This window comes from Lontra canadensis, unplaced genomic scaffold, assembly GCF_010015895.1.
Source record: "Lontra canadensis isolate GAN:19392208 unplaced genomic scaffold, GSC_riverotter_1.0 scaffold24, whole genome shotgun sequence".
NCBI classification, from domain to species: Eukaryota; Metazoa; Chordata; class Mammalia; order Carnivora; family Mustelidae; genus Lontra; species Lontra canadensis.
The window spans coordinates 15,035,341-15,059,393 of NW_022631018.1; the positions used below are offsets into that span (position 1 = coordinate 15,035,341).

At 37.3% G+C, this 24,053-nt stretch overlaps 1 protein-coding gene across 6 annotated transcripts in view; it reads right to left on the reverse strand.

The window, feature by feature from the left end:
- The window catches only part of SDCCAG8 (SHH signaling and ciliogenesis regulator SDCCAG8), a 229,618-nt gene that overhangs the window by 112,920 nt on the left and 92,645 nt on the right, over positions 1-24,053 (reverse strand). For all 6 annotated transcript variants that reach the window (XM_032862916.1, XM_032862914.1, XM_032862913.1 and 3 more), the window contains exon 13: positions 3,624-3,766. In XM_032862916.1, coding sequence (XP_032718807.1) covers positions 3,624-3,766 — 143 coding nt within the window. The remainder of the gene's footprint in view (positions 1-3,623; positions 3,767-24,053) is intronic.

Genomic DNA, 24,053 nt, shown 5'->3' on the forward strand with positions numbered 1-24,053 from the left:
AGGGGCCCTGTCAATCATCTCTTCCTCAGGTAATCTGTCTTCAATTACTCTTCATTTATCTTCTTTAAATACATATTTGAACCCGTTTAGAGTTCAAGCTCTCTTGACTTCTTACTTGAATTACACAGCCTCCTAACTGAGGGGTTAGTAAATTGTTAAGGGCCAGACAATAAATACTTGAAGGCTTTGAGGACCATACTCAATTTCGCCATGATAGCCCCAATACGTAATGCATAAAGGATAATCATGGCTGTGTCCAATAAAACTTTATTTATGGGTATATAATCTTTATGTGTTATAAAACATTATTTTTCTTTTGTTTTTTCCCCAGCTACTTAAAAAATACAAGAACCATTTTTAGCTCACAGACAGAAAGAGACAACGGGCCATATTTATAGGCTGTAGTTGCTGACTCTGCCCAATTGGTCTTCCTGTTTCCTACATCAGCTCTCCAAGTTTACTCTCCACACTGCTGAGTCAAAATGCCGTCCCAAAGACGTGACCATGTTGACATGATCTTAAAAATATATCAGGAGTAACCCATGACTCTCAGAATGGCCAAGACTCCAGAATATAGACAAGGCCCTTCCTCTAATCCTCGTTTGCCTTTTCCAGGCTTATCCCCTGCCACACACCTAACCTGATTGTAGAGTTTGTGTCCCGTCCCATCTTTACGTCTCTGTATATATTGGTCCAGCCACCGGGGTACCCACCCCAGCTTCTTCCACTTTGAGAACTGCTATTCATGAGCTCATTACTCAAAATAGCTACCAAACATCCCTCCTCCAGAAAGCTTTCCCCATCATCTTCACGTCCAATGTAGTGAGCCAATTCTCCTTCTTATGTGCTCCTGTGGTAGCTGTATTTCTATTACTTCAGTATTCTCACACTTGATTGTAACTGCATATATGCAGCTGGCTTGGTAGAGTGTGAGAAGCCTAAGGGTTAAAACTGAATCTGATTTTTTTCTCCCTACCCAAGACCAAGCAATGCACCTGAAAGATAGTAGGTGTTCAATAAGTATCTGCTGACTGGGTAAATGTTACACTTACTGGTTGGGTCTTTCAATAAATGTTGAATTTCTATTTTCCATTTTTTAAAGTAATCCCTATGCCCACACATGGGGCTCGAACTCACAACCCCAAGATTAAGAATCACATGCTGTACCGACTGAGCCAGCCAGGCACCCCTCTATTTTCCATTTTTAAATCTAATTAGACAATAAAGGGAAATAACAGACGCGTGATAGCTTATTTTTCTTTCAGACGGATCTATAGATCAATACTCCAGTTTTTAAATTTTCTTCGCCCTGGGAGATCTGCATTCTTCATCATTACTTGTAACATGGCTTTCATATTTGATTTTAAACTTTGTGCAGACTACGTCATTTGAAATGTTTACGTTAACACTAAGCTACCTGTGTGGGATTTATTTCGGCTGGTCTACGCGAGGAAAGAAAGACATAATGTTTCTCAGCCACACACTTGACTGTACTGAATCAATAAAGACTGTCGAGGAAAAGCGAACTCTAAAAAAGCCCAAAAAAGTCTATCAGAAATATTTAGCCCAACAACCAAGCCACATTTTCAGTGCAAAAGAGAGCTACACGCAGTTCTCTGCATTTTTAATTGTCATCTTTAAATTTATGAATGTGGATTTTATAAAACACGAACACAGACTAAATGTGAAATGCTTACAAAAGAGTACTGCACTTAGAAAATGGGTAATTAAGTTTTATTTTTCCCTAAAACTAGTTTTCAATTTTTGTAGACTTGCTGTAAATAAAGCTCAACAGAAAAAGCTTTCTATGGAACCAAGCAAAACCGTTTTTCTCAAGAACAAAGGAATTAGTTACCACTAGTCCATTTTCAGCAGTTGCTGTACCTTAAATATGCTCTATTTGCAAGAAACTGGTCTTGTCAGACAGTACAAATTGATACTGCACAGGAAAATTCCCTGGAGGACTCTGACTTCAGAAATTAACTCTCTGAATAAGACAGAATGGCGAAGGGGACAAAACCAGCATTAATATTTATTTACTGAAGCTTAGCCACACTGAGACTTTGAAAGCCGTCCTATTTCTGTGGGTTAGTAGTGCTTAGCACACAAATGCTTGTTTCCCAACAGAAGTCTGACAGGAGAAAAACTATTAACTATCATGATGAAGCTAAATTTCGAAACTTCTGGGATTAAATAATCCATAGGAACTGTTTTAACATTTTACGTTCTCAGTTAGACAAGACAATGCTTCGAATGGGCACTAAAAGAACCGTTCTTATTCTACCGTATTAGGCAATTTCTTCTCATAAAAGTGTTTTATCTCTTGGGATTTTTCCAGATATCACATGTGTATAAAGGATTTCTTTTCTTTCATGCTTGTTCCCTTTCTCCTCCTTTTCTCTTTCACCGTTTAAAAAGGGAAGTTGGCAAACCATTTGGAATATTATCATAACAAAATGTTTTTAACAAAGTTTGATTTTAACAGAACTACAGGCATCTTAACACTAACCCAAAACTTTGGGAGGTTCACCAACCTCTAGGATATTTTTTTCTCGAAACGCAGGCTGTTCAAGTGGTGCTTTTCTCCATCTGTTATCATACCGTGCTCAGAATTACATTGTCATATTTAATGTAAAAGGGATCAGTCCCCTTTCATAGTTTAAATTCAACATATTACTATGATTAGAAGGCCAGCGTTTTTCTAATTTGTGAACCAAACCAAAGCTCATAAACTTCCATGTGTATTTAGACAAAGCTCTCCATAAAAACTGAAAAACTCTTCAGAGCTGAACAAACCCAAATGCTTGCTGTGAAACATGAAAAACTGTACTAAAACCCGAAGTGAGAAGAAACCACTTCTCTGGTAATGTGAAATTTCTGCTACCTCTATCTGAATTTCCTCTGTGTATGTGCATTTGTGTGTAGGCGTGCGTGCGTGTGTGCATGCGTGCCTTTTCCATACAGCGGATTATATAGTGCTGCTACCTAAAATGTCTCCTTGTCACCTAGGGCTGAGCCACACGTTCCCTAAAGTTGTATGACATTGATAATCACGTCGCAGTATCTTGTGACAGAAACCACGTAACTCGAAACCACGAGAGCACGGTTATAATCACGGTTTGAATGCGAACCCTGTCAATCAAGCTCCTCTCTCACTTCTATACCTCCCTAGGACTCAAGTTCTGTATTTTCTCTCCATTCCGTCTCAGCCTGCACCCGAGGGTGTCTTTTACTTTGTCTCGTTCACCACTGACAGAATCTGATTCTTCTCCCAGACATATTCCTCAGATCTCTCACTTCGACATTTTTATTAGACACAGAATTAACAGGAGAGGTAGTGGCGGCGGTAGGAGAAATATGGCACGTTGCTCCTATTGGTAGAGAACCTCCTCGACATTTGAGCGCTGTCGATGAAAGGTTTTGTAATATATCCGTAATCCCTGCCACACTTATCATTCACATGTCTGGGTGTTTTGCTTACCACGTCTCCACTTTTCTTAATATGCCTGAAAGCCGTGTGTGAGTCGGGCGGCTAAGACTAACTGGAGCGACTGTAGGGAAGCCGGCGGCAGACACCGGCGGGCCGGAAGGGGGCTCTGGCGCGAGATGGGACTGGGGAGTACCTGGTGAGGTGCAGTTGGCGCTCGGATTCGCTCAGCAGCTCCGTCAGTTTCCGGCACTCCTCCCTGGCCCGGGCTGCCTTCTGCTGCTCCTGTTCCAAGTGCTGCTTGCTCTCACTCACTTCTGATCTCAATTTCTCTATTTCCTTAGGTGGAGGGGAGAGCGGGGGAGGCATCCGTATCAACTCTATGCACTCGAGTTCAAAATTCTCTCATTTTTATGTTTGCTATGAATTTTAATGTGATGAAAAATTATTAGAAAACTGAGGCTGGCTTCCATTTTATGACAAAGGGAATGAACACAGCCAAAAATGCACATTAGTGAGGTTTTTTTGGATCGGAAGATGCAGTCTAATTTCAGGAATGAAATGATTAAATGAGAGGAGTCAAAATGGATAGTCTGTACTTTCATTAAAGGCTCGGTCCCTTTAAAAAATATGAACTTAAAAATGTCACTTCTTTAAAAATATGACATTTTTGTTTGTGAGATTAGATCAGATGCATGCAGTGATTTATATCAAATACGGGACTACTCTGAAAGGTGTATTTATGGTTTCATTTGGATGTTTTGAAAGCCTAATTAAAGGGTAAAATAATACATCTTTTAGAAAAATGTGAGGTGTAAAAGAAGGCATCATTATGATGCTCAATATCATTTGGGGAAAAAATATTTTAGGAAAAAATATGGCACAAGAACCTTTAAGCCTTTAGAGCACATGAGATTTCTGAGATAAAATAATATTACACTAAAATGGTACTAAAAAAGGTAACAAAAGCACTCTAAGACTAATAAATATGAACATCTAAAATAAATGAAAATTTATGATAGTTTATCATTTGGTCTCAGGATGAAATTATCCTTATCTTACTGAAACTCAAATATTTCAAAGCAAAAATACCTTATATAGAATGCAGGTTTTAAATAATTTATACACTAAAGTAGAAATATTTATCATGGAACATCTATAATTTAAAAAAAAAAGAAAGATAAATATTCAGAGTGCTTAAACCAGAAAATCAAATAAAAGGGAGTAAAAGGTAGAAACATTTTCACATTCAGCAGAAAGCAAGAAGCAATTTTAATTCACAAAAATGCAATCTCCTTTTGGAAAACAAAGTCATATCTAAGTAAAGTGTTTTAAACTTAGTATTTAAGTACATTTCAAATTTCCTCATGTCATTACACAATATGCTGAACACTTTCCAACTGCATTTAATACATCAGGCAAGATAAAATAATGATTCGGGTTTTTCTGACATTTACTACACCATAAATATTCAGTTCATCCCCATCAAAACCGTATATTACCCATAATTTAATAAAACAACTTATAACGAGTTCTCAAATATTTTTAGTTTCAAAAACCTACACAATAACGAGTCTATCACTTTCACTCAGAGTAGATTTCCTATATATTTCAGATCAGAATACTAACTGCCACTGATCTGTTTCTGTAAAATATTTCAAACTGATAAAGTTATACCAATTTATTTCTAATCCCATAATTTAATATAATTCAAGATATGAAAAAACATCAGTCTATTAAGTTTTATTCGCCTAACATGCAATTAACAAAAGCAAATGTGTATAGAATTGGAAATAATGTTGACTTTAAAACTTCAAAAATTCACTCACTAATTTTGTACACAGTGCTATATGCAAGAAACCATCCTGGGTATTACAGTGAGCTCAGAGGGCTTCTATCCCTATACTCAGGAGTTAACAATTCAGGTGGGTAAATGAGATGTACACACGCACACAAAACTATCAAAATACAAAATACATAAGAAACAAGTGAGTGGTAAAGAAAATCTGTGCTCCAATAGGTCAGATTAGGGATATATTAGCATGGTCAAGAAAAGTGGGAAGAAAGTAAGGAAGGGCACATTAACTCATCGAATGACAGATGAGACCGCATCGTGAAAGGTCTTGACTTACTTCCAGATTAATAAAGCTGTATTTTTCTTATAGATAATGGAGAGATATTAATGGCTTAAACAATTCAATATGAGAGAAGTTCCTCTTTAAAACAACTGTTTATGGGGGCACCTGGGTGGCTCAGTGGGTTAAAGCCTCTGCTTTCGGCTGAGGTCATGATCCCAGGTCCTGGGATGGAGCCCCACATCGGGCTCTCTGCTCAGCAGAGAGTCTGCTTCCTCCTATCTCTCTCTGCCTGCTTCTCTGCCTACTTGTGATCTCTGTCTGTCAAATAAATAAATAAAATCTTAAAAAACAAAAAACAAAAAACAAAAAAACAACTGTTTATGAGTAATTTAAGATGGCAGAGGTGGGCGGAAGGGAGACCACGAAGAGAGTTGCAATATTCTAGACGTGAGAATAGAGACACTTCAAATGAACGTAAAGTTGGTGAATACATGGAAATAAAAGGAGAGGTATCAGGAGATATCAGAGGCGATTCCAGAATTCTGAATTTAGAAGATACCAAAAAATAAGAGAAAATGTATAAAATCCCAAAGTTTCTTAAAGAGAAAAGATGTGACAATTTTTATAAGCACTGTGTGGTAATTGCCTTTGGAGTACAAATCAGCTGCTTTCTTGTTCTCATATAACAAAAAGTCAGAGGCTGCACTGAAAGCCAATCAAACACAGAAAATAAAACATGGGCCCCCGCTTATTATCATGAGCACTGGACGTTACATGTAAGTGATGAATCACTAAATTTTACACCTGAAACCAATTTTACCATATATGTTAACTAACTAGAATTTAAATAAAAACTTGAAAAAAACAAAACAAAACAAAACACACATGGGCCCCAAAGTCAACACAAATCAGGGCTTCAGACACAGCTCTGGCACTTTCCAGTCCTGTGACCTTGGACAAGTCACTCGACTGTTAATCAGATTCTGCAGTTTAACACAGGAGTAATGGCGGTAGCAAGCTCCCAAAGCTATCGGGAAGATTAAATGAGATGCTGAGTACTTATCAGAGTGTCCAGCACATAGGAAGAGATGAATAAAACACAGCTAGTATTATTATTGCTGCTTGTTTTCTCTATTGATCTTTCAAGGAGAGCAAGGTGGGTCAAGTAGAAAAATGGACGGGCCAAAGGATATATGGCTATCACCAGAGTTCTTGACTTAATTCAATACAATTTTCCCCAGAATTCAGAGGAAAATGGAATAAAACTTTATTACAGTTGCAAAATGCAAAAAGCATTTTTCTTAGGAAGATGGAAAATTACTGCTTCTGATTGTGCCAGAAAAAGAGCTTATTGGTGCAGATCATCAAAATCAACAAATAGTCTAACCAGCTGGACCAGGGCTCAACACTTACTCCCTGAGTCAGGAAAATCTGCCATGGCACCAACTCCAACAGTCAGAGGAGGGATCTCTTGCCAGAAATGCCATGCTCCCCCTGGCAGGATAACCCTTTGCCTCACCCAACTAGGTCAGCACTGCTTGCCTGGCTGTACAGAGTGATTCTGGGATAAAGGACCAACAGTCAGAGGCCAGTGGTACATGACTCCCAAAGTACTCCATTAACCTGCAATGTCTACAGCGCAGTTTGGTGCCCCCATCGTCTGGCTACCTAGGCAAACACAAGTCCAGAGAGCATTACAGTTTACCAAAAGATATACTTCCAGTCCTGAATGTAACCACGAAAACTAAAAGTAGAATCTGTTAAAAGTGGCTTTCTCAGGAGAATCGTACCAAGGATCAGCTATGGAGAAAGGCAGACTTTTTACTGTTTATAGTCTTCTATACCACAGGAAGTTGTTTTTTTTTCTTCTTGATCATGGACATATGTAACTTTATTTTTATTATTCATTAGTTTTTCGTATCAGGGTAATTCACCTAATTTAAGTCAAATAGTACTCAACAAAGTACATAACAAAGTACGTAACAAAGAAGGGCAGTGCCCATGCTCTACCCTGTACCCATCTCCAAGCCCGATCCTCAATGGCCCACCCTGTCTACTTTCCTGATATTTATCTTCATATTTTATATGACATGCTTATAACACTATTTCTTGATTTTGCAATATTAAACATTATCTACTGACTTCCTACAGTAAAAAAGTAACAATTTAGGTCACTCAACAGACTTATCTCATACTCCCATCTAACAATTCTGGTTAAATCATTAGTCACTTGTTCATTTATATTATAATGATTATAGAAATATTGTTCACTCCTGAGACAAATATTATTTTGATTCAATTTTTATGTAAGATTTTATTATTTCTGGAATTAACTGCCTACTTTTGAATAGCTTGTTTTTTTTTTTTAGGTACCTGACATTTCTTCCCCAATGTTCAAACAGATCTGTCAAATACCCATCAATATTTTATTTTCAAATAACAAAACACATCAGAAAAATAATCAGTTCCTTTTAAAATTTCCCCCTAGCTATATTCTTCTTGGTGCCTATGTCTGGCCTCATTGATCTCTGTCTTGGGTCAAGCCTTAGACATGATCCTATTAGAGTTTCCTGTTTTCTGGCTGGTAAGTCATCCCATTTTTCAGTTTACTTCCTTTTTTAGTTAAAGTACATTCTCCAGGTAACTTTCATAAGAAAGAATATATGAATAATACATTTTTAAAGTATCTGCATGCCTGAAAATGTCATTTTTCTATGTATCCACTTGATAGTTTGGCTAGGTATAAAAAAATCTATGTTGAAATTAATTTTTACTCAGGATTTTTTTTTGAGGTTAGTTTTATTTTTTATGTATTAAATTTTATTTTGTTTTTCCAGTGTTCCAAGATTCATTGTTTATGCACCACACCCAGTGCTCCATGCAATATGTGCCCTCCTTAAACACCCACCACCAGGCTCATCATCCCCCAAAGCCCTCAGTTTGTTTCTCAGAGTTCACAATTTCATGCTTCATCTCCCTGTCCGATTTCCCTCAATTCACTTTTCCTTTCCTTCTCCTAATGTCCTCCATGTTATTCCTTATGTTCCACAAGTAAGTGAAACCATATGATAATTGAGTTTCTCTGCTTGGCTTATTAAACTCAGCATAATCTCCTTCAGTCCCATCCATGTTGATATAAAAGTTGGGTATTCATCCTTTCTGATGGCTTGGTGATATGCCATTGCATACAAGGACCACATCTTCTTTATCCATTTGTCTGCTGAAGGGCATCTTGGCTCTTTCCACAGTTTAGCAATTGTGGCCATTGCTGCTATGAACACTGGGGTACAGATGACCCTTCTTTTCACTACATCTGTATCTTTGGGGTAAATACCCAGTAGTGTAATTGCAGGGTCATAGGGTAGCTCTATTTTTAATTCCTTCAGGAATCTGCACACTGCTTTCCAAAGTGGCTACACCAACTTACATTCCCACCAACAGTGTAGGAGGGTTCCCCTTCCTCCACATCCTCTCCAACACTTGTTGCTTACTGTCATGTTAATTTTGGCCATTCTAACTGGTGTAAGGTGGTATCTCAATGTGGTTTTGATTTGATTCTCCCTGATGGCTAATGATGATGAACATTTCCTCATGTGTCTGTTAGCCATTTGTATGTGTTCTTTGGAGAAGTGTCTGTTCTTGTCTTCTGCCCATTTTTTGATGTGATTGTCTGTTTTTTGAGTGTTGAGTTTGAGGAATTCTTCATAGATGTTGGATATCAGCTTTTTGTCTGTAGGGTCTTTTGTGAATATCTTCTCCCATTCCGTGGGTTGCCTCTTTGTTATGTTGACTGTTTCCTTTGCTGTGCAGAAGCTTTTGATCTTGATGAAGTCCCAGAAGTTCACTGTCGCCTTTGTTTACTTTGCCTTCGGAGACATGTCTTGAAAGAAGTTGCTGTGGCCGATGTCGAAGAGGTCACTGCCCATGTTCTCCTCCAGGACCTTGACAGACTCCTGCCTCATGTTGAGGTCTTTTATCCATTTCTCTACTCAGGATTTTTAAGGGGCTACTCCACGTCTTAAAGATTATAATATTGCAATTGAAAAGTGCTATGCTATTCTGATTCCTAGTACTTGGTCTCTGATATGGTTTTTTGTTTCTGAAAGCTTTAATAATCATTTCTACTTTCCCCTGGCATTTTGAAATTTTACAATGTTGGACCTTAGAACAGGCCTTTTTTCATGCTTTGTGCATGAAAGGTTTTCAGTGGGCCCTTTTCAATCTGGATGCTTATTTTCTTTAGTTTGGGGAATTTTTCTTGTATTATTATTTTAAAATATTTTGATGTCATACATTTTCATATTTCCTCTTCTTGGAACTGGACATTGGTTTTTGTCTCCATTGGATTTATCATCTAACTTTTGTCTATTTTCTATTTCACTATCTTTTGATTCTAACTTCTAGAAGATTCTCTTGAATTCATCTTTCAAAGCGCCCACTGAATTTAAGAAAAGATTTCTGCCACAATTTTCATTCCCAGGAGATATTTCTTGTTTTCACTGTTTTATATAGCATGTTATTTTTATCTAATGGATGCAATATCTTATTTATTAGAAAGCTATAGTATTCTAAGTGTTTTCCTCTCTTATATATTGCCTCAATTTCCTTTTTTTCTGCTTGTCTATTTTTAGACAATCCCTATATTAGAGGCTTTCTTCAAATGCATGGTGATACTTGGCTATCATTTCACATTCTGAATGAAGTAGTGAACAAAGAATGGTTTTGGGATAAGGTGATACTTTACATTATTGTTCAGAAAATTTTCACTCCTATCTCCCTTCCACTGGGGATGGAACGCACTATCTCTTCCTAATGACTTTGGACTTGGCCATGTGATTTCACTTGGCCAATAGAATTTTGTGACTATAATTTAAACGTAAGTCATAAATATATTTATGTGGTTTGGCTTTGCTTTTGTATTCTGGTGATTCTCCATTAGAAAAGAATGCCCTGGACAGCTGCTACCCCTTTTGCCTAGACTGAAGAATAAATACCTGTGGAGCAGAACCAAACCCAAATCACAGCCCAGACAACCTACAAACTATAACCCAAAGCAGAGCCACCTAGTCAAACGAAGCCTAGATCAGCCAAATCTCAGTTGATCTGAAGATTAATAAAATGAGCACAAATGATTGCTATCATAGGCCATGAGTGTGTTCAGTAGAAAATGATTGACAAGTCACTCTAAAGGAATGTGGTATGTGACAATTGTCTATTTCCTTAGACTTTTATTTGATCTTTAAGGGGCACCTGGGTGGGTCAGTGGTTTAATCCTCTGCCTTTGGCCCAGGTCATGATCTCAGGGTCCTGGGATCAAGCCCCACATGGGGCTCTCAACTCAGTGGAGAGCTTGCTTCCCCCTCTCTCTCTGCCTGCTGTTCTGCCTACTTGTGATCTCTCTCCCTCTGTCAAATAAATAAATAAAATCTTAAAAAAAATAAAATAAAAAAAATAAAACAACTGCATGAAGCACATAGGGCAGGTGTTCGTTTGTACAAAAAAAGAAATTGAGGGTCAAAGACATTGAATGATTGTCCAAAGAAGTAAATCCATGCCTTGACCCAGATCTTCTGATATTACTGCCTCTACACCATACTGTAAGTTAAACATTGGCTTTCAATATTTTTGTTTTCTTTTCTTTTCAAACAAAACCATGGTGAGAAATCCATTTTACATTACAATTCAGAAACATGCATGTTCTTGTGCACACACATTTGAATGTAACTAGGATTTCATAAAATATTATTAATCCTTACTTTGTGTGAAGTACTCAGATATGTCCTATTGCTTCTTGTTCTATACACTTCTTTAAATATAACTTCTGATTGCAACCTATAATATTATTTTCACTGTCTTGCAATTTGGAAAGCATTGTGTATTTCTGATAAATAAGAAACACTTTTTACATAAATTAAGTAGAATCAAATAAAGAGTTTATTAAGGGGCGCCTGGGTGGCTCAGTGGGTTAAAGCCTCTGCCTTTGGCTCAGGTCATGATCCTAGAGTCTTGGGATTGAGCCCCACATCGGGCTCTCTGCTCAGTGGGGAGCCTGCTTCCCTTCCTCTCTGTCTGCCTCTCTGCCTACTTGTGATCTCTGTCTATCAAATAAATAAAATCTTAAAAAAAAAGTTTCATTAAGAGAAGCTCACACATTTCTCTTGATTTCTTAAGAAAAAATATCCAAAGAAATGAACATAAAACCCAAAATTATGTCATCATAATCCTAGAGGATAACTACCTGGAAAAACAAAGTAGCACACATGAGTGATTTTATTCCAATGGTTGTTATTTATCCCCGCTACTAAATATTATGTGACTTAAAAATAATTTAATAATTCTTAATATAGGATAACCTAGTTGTATATATGAGGCAGAGAATGGGGAGAAAAGAGAAAAAAATAAAACAAAAGAGAACAGTAAGCAGACAGGAACCCAAAATTCTTGCAAAGTAAGAAAGAAGAACTTGTGGTTTTGAAGCTTACAAAAGTTGACAGTGTGAATTTATCACTCAGAAACCAATGGAAGAATTCATACAATATATTTAGAAAATAGAGTAGTATCATATACTGACAAATGAAACACAATAATGTATACCTTGGGAGAGAGATGATAGTTTCTGTCAAGTTCTATATGGGTAGAAAGAATGAACTCTCTGGAAATTTAGAATGTGCCCACTGACACTTCTATTAACTTACAGATGTTAAGGATGCTTCTACCAGGGGCGCCTGGGTGGCTCAGTGGGTTAAAGCCTCTGCCTTCGGCTCAGGTCATGATCCCAGGGTCCTGGGATCGAGCCCCACATCGGGCTCTCTGCTCCGCGGGGAGCCTGCTTCCCCCTCTCTCTCTGTCTGCTGCTCTGCCTACTTGTGATCTCTCTCTGTCAAATAAATAAAAATCTTTAAAAAAAAAAAAAAAGGATGCTTCTACCAAATCACTAATAAGGTTTTGTCTGGAGATACACTAGCTACCTGTGGCTATTTAAATTAATTAAAATAAAAAGTTTAGTTCCTTATTTGCATTAATCACATGATAAGTGCTCAATATGGATTGTTTCTGCCATACTGGACAGTGCAGGCATAAAATATTTTCATCACCACAGAAAATTCTATTGGGCAGCATTGCTGTGGAATATAGCAACATGCATTTCCAAGACTCACTCTCCAAACTGCACTCTTAGAAAACCAGCCTGTGTGAATAAAAGAGGCATTTGGGTGGCTTAGTCCTTTAAAGGATCTGAATTTTTTTTTTTAAGATTTTATTTATTTATTCAGAAAGAGAGCAGAAGCAGGGGGAGAGGCAGGCAGAGAGAGAAGCAGACTGCTCACTGAGAAGTGAGCCCAATGCAGGTCTCAATCCCAGGACCCTGGGATCGTGACTTGAGCTGAACATAGACGCTTAACCTACCAAGCCACCCAGGTGCCCCAAAACTTTCCAGTTTTCTAATTGTTTCTAATGTGACTACTAAATCGATCCTTATTCTAAGCAAATTTTTTAAAAAGAATTTTAACAAAAGTTTTTTTTTTCTTTTTTTCCTTTCCTGAATGTTAAGGGAGGTGGCATCAACCGATCACTTACATTCAGAGGCATTTCCTCAGAGGGAAAGTAACTCTTAGCCAAACAAGTGTTCAAACCAGATGAGAAGGGACTACGGCAGGACAGAGGTGCCTTTCTGAAAGTATGTATCCAAAGAAAAGAAAAATTTAAGACATCTAAAATAAAACGGATTCTGTTACACTGCGACAATACAGCAGACTTCTTGGTGAAGCCAAGCTTAGACCACTCTTCTGTAAGGCCAAGAGATACAGAAACAAAAACAAGAATCATTTCAGCTGTGGAGTCAGTTTACCAAAAAGAGCCTGGGTGACAGCTCTACTCTTCTGGGCTGCCTTAGGAAATGTTTTCTGCTGGCTAAAAGTAGAGGAAGGGGTTGCTTTGTAATCTCATAATTGCAAATTTCTACTTATCACAGACAAAAAAAATATTAAGCCATTCATAAGTCTAAATTTTTTCTTTGAAATAGTGAGGTGCTTTGTTTTGCCCCGAATTTTCTCATGCTCTTTCAGTGCTCCTAAGAGGTAAATTATTCGGGTGCATGGGTGGCTCAGTTATTTAACCCCCAACTCTTGATTTCAGCTCTGGTCGTGATCTCAGTGTTGTGAGATCAAGCCTTGTGTTGGGCTCGGTGCTCCGCGTGAGTGGAGCTTGAGACTCAATCTGCTTGAGACTCTTTCTCTCCCTCTGTCTCTGCCCCTCCCCTTGCTTGCTTGCTCGCTCTCTAAAAATAAATAAATAAAATCTTTAAAACAAAAGGGTTTTGAACAATTAACATTGTTCAAATATCCATATGCTTACACATTCACATTGTGAACACCATGGAGAGAGATCTTGACCTTTCACATCTGCTGATGTTAGATAAAGGGGCATTAAGATGACCCTGGGTGAGGCGAAATCTGAAATAAGATGCGGTTGTTGGAAAGCCGTTAAAAAAAAAAAATCATTTTTTTCTAATGTTCCACTGCAAAAGAGTTGTTAAGGTGCAAGAACATGGGTAAGAATGCTGGGTGAGCTAGCTGCAGATCACAGATTCCAATGGATAAAGAAGACCCCACACTATGAGTAAAAAAGACGGAAAGAACACAATGTTAAAATCTATGTTGGATTCTTAAATTAATGAAGTAGTCAAATATATAAATCTGCTCACTGTTGACCATACCAGTTACTGGGAGATGTATCAGTGATGTGATTTGAGAAAATTATCTGAGAATAATAACTTTTGCATTTGGTTCAATACCAGAAAATGTATCAAGGGCTGTACTAAAAAATGACAGCCATCAATCGTGATGTTAAAAAAGAACCTATCACTTCTGAGACACACCTGCCTCCTGTGGAGGACTGAATCCTTCATTTTCTACTTCGAAGGTCCCCTGTGTCTTCTAGTCTATAGTTTGATGCCAAGGGCCCTCAGTGTATACAATCTACATCACCCTGCTGGGGGGCACATTTCATCCTTGTCTTCATTCATCATGATCACAGACTCAGATGACTCAAAGATAACGTTAACTGCAACAGGAATACATAGTAGAGTTGCAATGCATAACAGCAAGAGAGAAATGGAAGAAGTGTATATAACTCTGTCCACCATTTAACTCAGTGAGTGACGTCTTAGAATGAATATGAAGATTGAGACATGAACATACAGAGCCTTTGGTCAGTCACAGCACATGGGTACCTCTTACAGTATGAGCATCCCACTACATTTAGTGCAATTTTATCTAAGAAAGAGATGTATTTTTCATACACATGGGCCCCCAAATACAAGCCTGTCTGGTCCCTGTCTGAATAAAAGGCAATCCATTCCAACAATGGAAGTAAAATAATATGAATTATTTCTGAGAAAGGGCACGAATGTCTCCAACAGTGGTAGGGATATAATGCTTTAAACACATACAAAATTAATGCATACAAATCCATGTGGACTATGAAAATTATGAGCAACTTACGACATTTTCAGAAGTCATTTTGACCACATAGAATGTTCCCCTTCCAAACTGAATTTAGACATAACCCTCTCCTGAAATATCACTTCACTATAATGAAATATACTGAGTTTATTTTAGTGGTAGAATTTATTAAAATAGCTTCACAAATAATTTTAGTTCTATATAAACATTCTGGAAGTTGAGGGGTCATTTACATTTTACTATTTTTAATTGGAGGAATTAATTGCTTTTGCTATCATTGGTGAAGACTTTGGGATTTGTCCTTACATAATCAAGGATCTGCTATAATGTCATAGACTTGAAAACAGCTTCCTAACACTGACCCCTGTGGCTACCCCTCTCCCCTCAATGGTGAGTTGAGTGAATCACTAGGTTTAAACGTATCTGTAAGTAAAAACTGCCCCGGAATGGTTGCTTGATCGCTTCCAAATCCACCTCATTGAACTATCATCCAAGAGAATATTTCTGTTTTGTTCATAGCTGTGTGCTGAGAACTATGTTAATGGAGTTATTTTAATAAACTCAAAACACTCCAGGTCTTTGGCAGTCCCATGGTTTACAAAGATGGTGATCCTATGCCATCTATTTCACTACACACACCATAAAATGAAATATTGGGACATTTAAATATGACAGGTCTTGTAATGTTGTTTGTGGAAAAACTCTCACCAAACAGACCAGTGCAGGTCTACATTCCTCTGTACATAGAAAGGAAATCCTTTAGTATCTCGTAACCATTCCATGTTATAACTTTTTTTTTTTAAAAGAAAGCCTTTAAAAAGGTAACATTTGGCTTCTTATCTTCTAGAAGGGAATTTATGTCAGCAATGTCCTTAACTTCCCAACTTAATAAAAGGAGAAACCATTTTACATTTAAAATGTGAATATATAAAATTAACTTCATAAGAATGTAAATTGGTGCAACCACTATGGAAAACAGTATGGAAAGTCCTCAAAAAATTAAAAGTAGAACAAGCGGATGATCCAGCAGTTCCACTTCTTGGTATTTATCTGAAGGAAACAAAATCACTATCTCAAAAAGATGTCTGCACCCCCAGGTTCATCGCAGCTTTAGTCACAGTAGTTAAGACAGGGACACAATCCGAGTGTCCGTGGATGAATGAATGGATCAAGAAAAAGTGATTTTAGATACTCAGCCATTAAAAAAGGATGGAAATTTGACATTTGTGACAAAATGGGTAGACTTTGAGGGCATTGTGCTAAGTAAAACAAATCAGACAGAGAGACAAATACCTTATGATGTCACTTTATATGTGGAATCCAAAAAAGAAAAACTGAACTCATAGGTCCAGAGAACAGATGGGTGGTTCCCAGAGGTGGGGGGTGGGCTGAATTGTTGAAGGGGGTGAAAAGGTACAAGCTTCCAGTTATAAGATATCTGGGGATGCAGTATATACTACCATGACTAAAGATAACATTACTGTATTATATATTTGAGGGTTACTAAGAGACTAGATCTTAGGAGTGCTCATTACAAGAAAAAAGCATATAACTATGTAAAGGGATGGATATTAACTAAACCTACTATGGTCATCATTTCACAATATATACATATATCAAATCATCATATTGTACACCTAAAACTAATTAATGTTAAATGTTAATTGAATCTCAGTAAAGTGGGAAGAACATGCATGTGTTACATATATATTATTTACATATATTACATATATTTAAATATATACACATATTTAAAATATGCATGTTTTATACACTATAATCTATTATATGTGTATGCATGTTTTAAATATATGTGATATATTCAAATTACCTGAAATGCTAATTTAATAAAATGACAGGGAAATTAGTAAAAAAAATGGCCAAGAAGAAACTGTGGTTCCTTCCATTCTTCACTGAAATAGGGTCATGGGCCTTTGGCCAAAAGACAGGAGAGAATGGCAGGTGAAGACAACCCCAGTTTCTGTGGTGTGAGTCACCAACACAAAGGAATCTTTGGCCTGTGCTCCCTAACAAATTAATGCAATTCTTTTTCATAGTAACTCTCTATATGATTCATATTAAAAAATGTTAGAGGAACTGTAAGCCAATTCTCTTTAAAGCACTTTATTTTTTTTTTTTAAGAGACTTTATCTATTTATTTGTCAGAGAGAGAGAGACAGCATGGGAGAGCAGAGCAGGGGGAGCAGCAGGCAGAGGGAAAAGCAGGCTCCCAGCTGAGCAAGGAGCCTGATGCTTCGATGTGGGGCTAGATCCCAGGATATCCTGGGATCATGACCTGAGCAGAAGGCAGACGCTTAACCCACAGACCACCCAGGCGTCCCTCTTTAAGGTACCTTAAAAAGTACTTTCCCTGCTACAGTAAATACATCCAAAATAAAAAATAAACCTGGAGTTGTTTTTCTGAAAATGAGCTGTAATAAAAACAGGAAGATCCTTTTTCTGAGGGGATATCCTTGCATAGAAAAAAAAAATAGGTCCTTTCTAAGGTCAAAAATTATTTCATATGTTTTTCTCTCTTATGAAAGAGGAACTATCCAACAAGTACAAATGCTGGAAGATAAAAGAATTACTCAAGAAAGCATCTGTAAATGTCTATCCTAAACTCAAATGTTCATTACGATTGTTGACTTTATCACCGTTTGAAAACTATTTTATTACCAATTGAGAAAATCACCCAAAGCAAAAATAAAATATTCCCAATTTAGGAAAACAAACTGTTAGTTAATTCTTGTAAATAATTCCTTCCAATCCCTCAATTCAACACAATAAGCGCCACTGAGTGCCTACTATGTGCCAGGCATTGTACAGTAGGTATATTACATATTTTATATATGTATGTATATAAATCCGGATGGCCAGATAATTACATACACCTATACATCTTCAATCTGTCCACTATTCGTCTCACTTTCTTGTCCTTTATACCTATTAAAATATAAACTAATTTCCTATCATTTTGATAAAAAAGAGCAAACCCAATGATATATCTTGTTTTTCATATCATTACCTCCTCAAATTTACAAGTATCTGGCCTATAGTAAATAACAAAAATTACTGCAATACTCTTGTTTAGTTCTTGTAAAAATTTATAATAGAAAATCTTATAAGTATTAATATTAAGGCTCCAGGATTCATGTTAAATGAAATCTAACCATAATTTTTACATTATGTTTCTATATTTTGAGATCCCTTCTTTTGTGTCTCTCTGAATATTGTAGCTATTTATATTTCCTGATAAAATAATTCAATTGAAAATACACTGAAATATAATATTAAAATAACTTTAGTCATATTGCCCACTACTAATTACAAAGTTGTTGCTACTGTAGCATTTCTCATGGCTAGCAATGGAATTAAACACAAATAAAAAATAAGACTAAATATAAAACCACACTAAAACAATTTTAATAAATGAGAATGAAAAGCATTTTCAAGTAAGATAAAGATGATTTCACTTTCCATACAGATAAACAAACTGAAATGAACTAAAAGTATTGCTATTCTAAAAGTTTTAACTGATTTGCTATAGGAAAAATTCTAACTAAATTTAAATGTGTGAAGTTTATTATGTACTTATGGTTTAGAAAACAATTTTTTTATTACTAATGTATTGACCATGCCCTCAGGTTGTCATTATGAGATTAAAAATACTTAAAAGAACATCAAGGATATAATTTATCATCCTAAATTAAATAATCTTTGAAATTTTTTCATGACTGACACTATTACCTTACATGAATTGCAGCATAAAGGCTTCTATTCTATTGGCTTCCAATGGCGTAAAGAAATACAGAATTCCAACCATTTTCTATGTTTTCTATCTATGCTTCAAATGTAATTTTTCCAACCATAATTATAGGAATACCAATATTCAAGTATGCTTTTCAAAGCCAAAATTTTTTTCGAGTAGACGTAAAAGTACAGACAACTACCAAATTATAATTTCCAAAGAAAACAAGTTAATAAATTTGCTGCTATTCCAATAGTTGGCATGGTTTTTCACTTATTATGTCAGCTATTAAAAATTGTGTAAAAATAAACCAGCCCATTGATTCTTAGTAGAAAAGCAGGCAACTGTGGCAAAACGACTGTGTCTCTTAGATAAGGCACACATTTTTATTACTGTCCAACAAGCACAAATTTAAACTCTTATACTCGATGTTACTTTTTTAGGAGTTGTCAGAAAAGCCTCATTTAAATATTCTGACTCCTAAAGGGAAAACACAAGAAAGCTTTAGGGTTATTTTCCACCCAACTTTCAGGACCTTGATGTGCATTCCTTAATTTATCAAATAAATTCTCCTTCCTTAAATAATGCACTGATCATATTTCTTCTAAAATGCGCTCCTACCAAAGGACCCTAAAACATTTGGGTGTTAACTTCCCGGTTCACATCAAGAGTTTAATAAAAATATAGGCCTTAATAAAAAAAAAAGATACAGTGAGAGATAGAGATGGCCAGTTGTCATCTTTATCTATCCTGTCCCTTTACGAATGGGAACGCTGGGGTCCACCGGGATCAAATCAAACAAACCAGTTAAGTTCACTCAGCGGGACTAGAACCAGGCTTTGGACTCTTCACCGAACCCCATTTCCATTCAAGTGTGGACTCATGCCAAACCACAATGCTAACTCAGTTAACAAGCATCAACAAGCTTCTATTGGCAATAATTAATTTTTTTAATGCAATAAAGAAAACACATCATCTGTTTCTTTTCTGACAACTGTTATTCAACAAGAAGTTTTTCTCTGTGCTTTGTGTATTTTCCTATTCGTGAAATTCCGTCAATCTCTGACAGACAGAACAAAATTAAGACTCAGATCCCCCTTTGTAAAACTAATTTCATAAGACCATATATGTCACTGCTTAATTTAAAAATATATGTAATTGGATTTTATTTTTATCATTATTACTGTTTTGTATAGGTGCTGGGGCAAAAGAACGTACTTCTTTTCTCTCGAACCAAGAAAAGCTCAAACATTCAGACCTATTCAAGATCTCCCAGCCTTTCACTTGAAACGGAATGATTTTGTTTCATAGGAAATCATTTTTTAATTTTTCACATCAGTTTGAGATGACTGAGGAAATAAAACCCCTCCCTGAGGAGTCTAGACCACGTAATGGCACAGATAAGGGAATGCGGCCCCTCCGCTGCCCTATACAAATATACTGGGCCTGCAAGAGGTCAGCCCCTGTTACCACCTCCCCACTTTCTGTTACTCCTTGGTCTACTTGATGACAGAGGACAGCCACATCAGAGCTTTGGCTATAAGACTCTAAAGAGAGTAAGACAGGTAGAGTTTTCCTGAAAACACACTGAGAGCATCCAAACCAAAATACTCTGACCACGGAAACAGCATGTCTGTCTTCGACTCACCTCTTAGCTGCTACTCTGCTCGGGACACAAAATGGATTCTCCTCCACTGGAAAAACTGGACAATTTAACCTTATCTTGTTGGACGGTTTTCACCGAAATTAATGAGACGTTCTTATGTGAAGAGGAAACAGCAAATTTTAACAACAAAACTGGGTTTATTTTTAGAGACATAACTGATTGAAAAAAAAATCCTTCTGTACTGAGACATGGCGTACGTGATCTCACCTTATGGGGAGTTTTTAGAAAATTCACTTCAGCTGTGAGTTATAGAAATATTTCTGTAAAATTCTATTTGGGGAACTTAAGAATTGATTGTACTTCACTTTAACTCAAAAATAACCTATATTTTCTAACTAATTTGGCAAGAAGCTTCCAGCGCAAAGTAGAAGCTTTAGTTAATAAATATTTTGAGTATGATTCTTTTCAGTAACAGCATCCACATACAAAGGAGTAAATTCATCCATTCATTTTGTTGACCATCTAGTCAATCACCACAGCTCTATGTATACAGACAGCTTTTCCTAGCTTAGAAGACAACTGCATACAAAGCACTGAATTTAGATGCTGTGACAATTAGAAAAGTAACATAATTTTTGCCTTCAGTTTTATTGAAAAATGAAGTCATCATAGAAGAGATTACTACAGGGTAATGATTAGGACGGTTCCTTTTTCACTGAGATAAAACTGACATATGATATGTTATTACTGCTGACCTTGAACAATATGGGAGTTAGGGGCGCTGGCCCCTGACAAAGTTGAAAATCCACATAAAACTTCTGATTCCCCCAAAACTTCACTATTAAAAGCCTACTACTGACCAGAGGTCTTACCAACAATATAATGTTGATTAACACATATTTTGTAGGTTCTATGTATTATATGCCATTCTCATAAGAAAGTAAGCTAGAGGAAAAAAATGTTATTAAGAAAAACATAAGGAAGATAAAATACATTTATAGGGCTGTTCCGTATTTATCGGAAAAAATCCATTTATAAGTGGCCCCTAGGAGTTCAAACCCACGTTGTTTCAGGGTCACCGTGTAGCATAAGGATTTGACATATATATACAAACATGCTTTTAAAAGGACAGTAGGCCAATAGACTGAACAGAAGAAATCTGAAAAAATGGTTTTACAGAGTCAAATTCCTCAAATTTCTGATTTAGTCTATCCAGATTGTTTAGATGAAGCAATGGGAATTTCAGGCAGGCCCATCCCCCTTCCACTGGGAGTTTCCCAGCACAGGTTTGAATCTGATCCCCATTCACAAGGTGCTCTGGTTTCTTAGCAATCTGTGCCTAATTTCTTCAGGTTTGCCGTCAAGAGAACCTGTCATACGGCTCAGTGGTGCCCGCATGCACTACTTGCACATAGTAGGTACGAAAGTCAAATGTGCTTTGACTTGCTAAGAGTATTTTGAAGAAGGAAAATGGTCTGGTTCTCAAACAAGAAAAGAAACCACGAGTTTAAGCAAACACACGGAGGACGGAATGAAAATATCTAGCTACAGGGGGTCTCCGGCCACAGTCTACCGGGTCTTTTCTGCTACGTGTGCTAAGCTGTTTAAACCACTGACTTTACTAAGGCCTCAAAGATGTGCTGTTCAAATCTGCCTGTGACACAGACCCGAGAGGACTAATCAATGATGATGAGATGTCAAAACAGAATCCAAAGAGGTTCAGACCAGCTGACACAATAGGTCCAAACAAAATAACCCACTTTCAGAGAGACAAATGCAAATACCTCTATTTACGGTCCATTGTGGGGCAGCAGACCTATACCATTTGGGGTTTTAACTGAACCGATGCTCAGTAAGAGCTCACAGCGAAACACGTTGGATAAACACGTAACGCAAATGAAGGCAAACTAATCTAGCTCTGAGGCTCCATTACTGTACACTCAGATGACCGGCCAGGTCACACACAGAATACCAGAGTCAGTTCTCATGACTCTGGAAAGCAACTAGATAAGATAGAACACAGTTAGGAGAAAGAGATAAGGGTGGGGAATGGGAAGAGCAACCATTGAGACATTAATTAAGTTATTAACATTTTAGGTCACGTGCTGAACTAGAGGGTTAACACAGATTATCTCACACTTTACAAAATCCTGTAAAGTGATCATTTTATGGGCACCTGGGTGGCGCAGTCGGTGAGTAACCAACTCTTCATGTCAACTCAGGTTATGATCTTGGGGTCATGGGATCGAGCCCCGTGTCAGGCTCCGCACTCAGCAGGGAATCTGCTTAAGGTTCTCTCGCTCCCCCTCTCTCTGGCACCCTCCTGCTCATGTGTGCTCTATCTCTAAAATAAATAAATAAATCATAATTTATTTTACTTTATTTTATTTTATTTTTTTACTTGACAGAGATCACAAGTAGGCAGGGAGGTAGGCAGAGAGAGAGGGAGAAGCAGGCTCTCCGTTGAGTAGGGAGCCCCATGCAGGGCTCGATCCCAGGACCCTGGGATCTTGACCTGAGCTGAAGGCAGATGCTTAACCCACTAAGCCACCCAGGCGCCCCTTTAAAAAATTTTTTTAAAAGTGGTAATTTTATCTATTCTCATTTTACAGATAAGAAAACTGAGGCTTAGACATCTGAAGTAATTTGCCCAAGTAGATAGCGAAGTTAGAATCTGACTTCAGGTCCAACCTCTTTACCCATCCACCCTCCAGTTACTGGGACCCTAACTGCCTGCAAGACACTGAGGCCCCAGAAATATCAGAGCAGTGGCTTGAAGGCTGTGATGCACATGGCTCTCATGGGAAGAGCAAGAACCCAGGCCCTGCTGTGGGAGTGTACCTGCTGTGTTTATGGAACATCAAGGAAGCTAGGGTGGCTAGAGCAGAGTGATGCAGGGGAAAGAACCACTAGACAGTTGTAATCAGAAGAGTAGCAAGATTTGACACAGGTTTTAACAGGGTCCCTCTGGCTGCAAAGGGACTAAGATGGGGAGACAGAGGGAGAAGGGACATCAGTTATGACATCCTTTCAATAACACCAGTGACGATGATAGTATCTTGAATGACAGCGTGGGAGTGGATATAACTGATGAAAGTATATGGATGGCAAGTAAGCACCCAAAAAGTAGTTTAATATCATTAATCATTAGGGAAATGCAAATTAAAACCACAATGAGATACCATTTTACACTTATTAGAGTGGTAAAATACAAAAAGTCTGATTGAACATTTTAGACTAATTAACTGCTAAAAAAAGAAGTATTATTATAAAAGAAGTTTTTTTCTTTTCTTTCTTTCTTTCTTTCTTTCTTTCTTTCTTTCTTTCTTTTTTTTTTTTTAGAGAGAGAGATAGTGTATGTGGAGGAAGGGGAAGAGGGAGAGAGAGAAACTTAAGAAGGCTTCATGCCCAGTGCAGAGCCTGACACGGTGCTTGATCTCACCACCCTGAGATCGTGATCTGAGTTGAAATCAAGAGTCAGATACTTAACCAACTGAGCCACCCAGGTGCCCCAAAAGAAGTACTTTCTCCTCGATTCTGACTCAAGCTTTTTGCCTGCACAACAAAGATGAACTAGGTGTTAAAGGATGCGTCCTCTAGTTGCCGTATTATTACTTATTATTGAAAATTCATTCTTCAGCTCGCCCATGCATTCATTTAGTTCATTCAACTGACAGATAACACTCGTGGTAATAAGCCTTCTCTGTGCCAGGTGCTGGGGACACAAGGA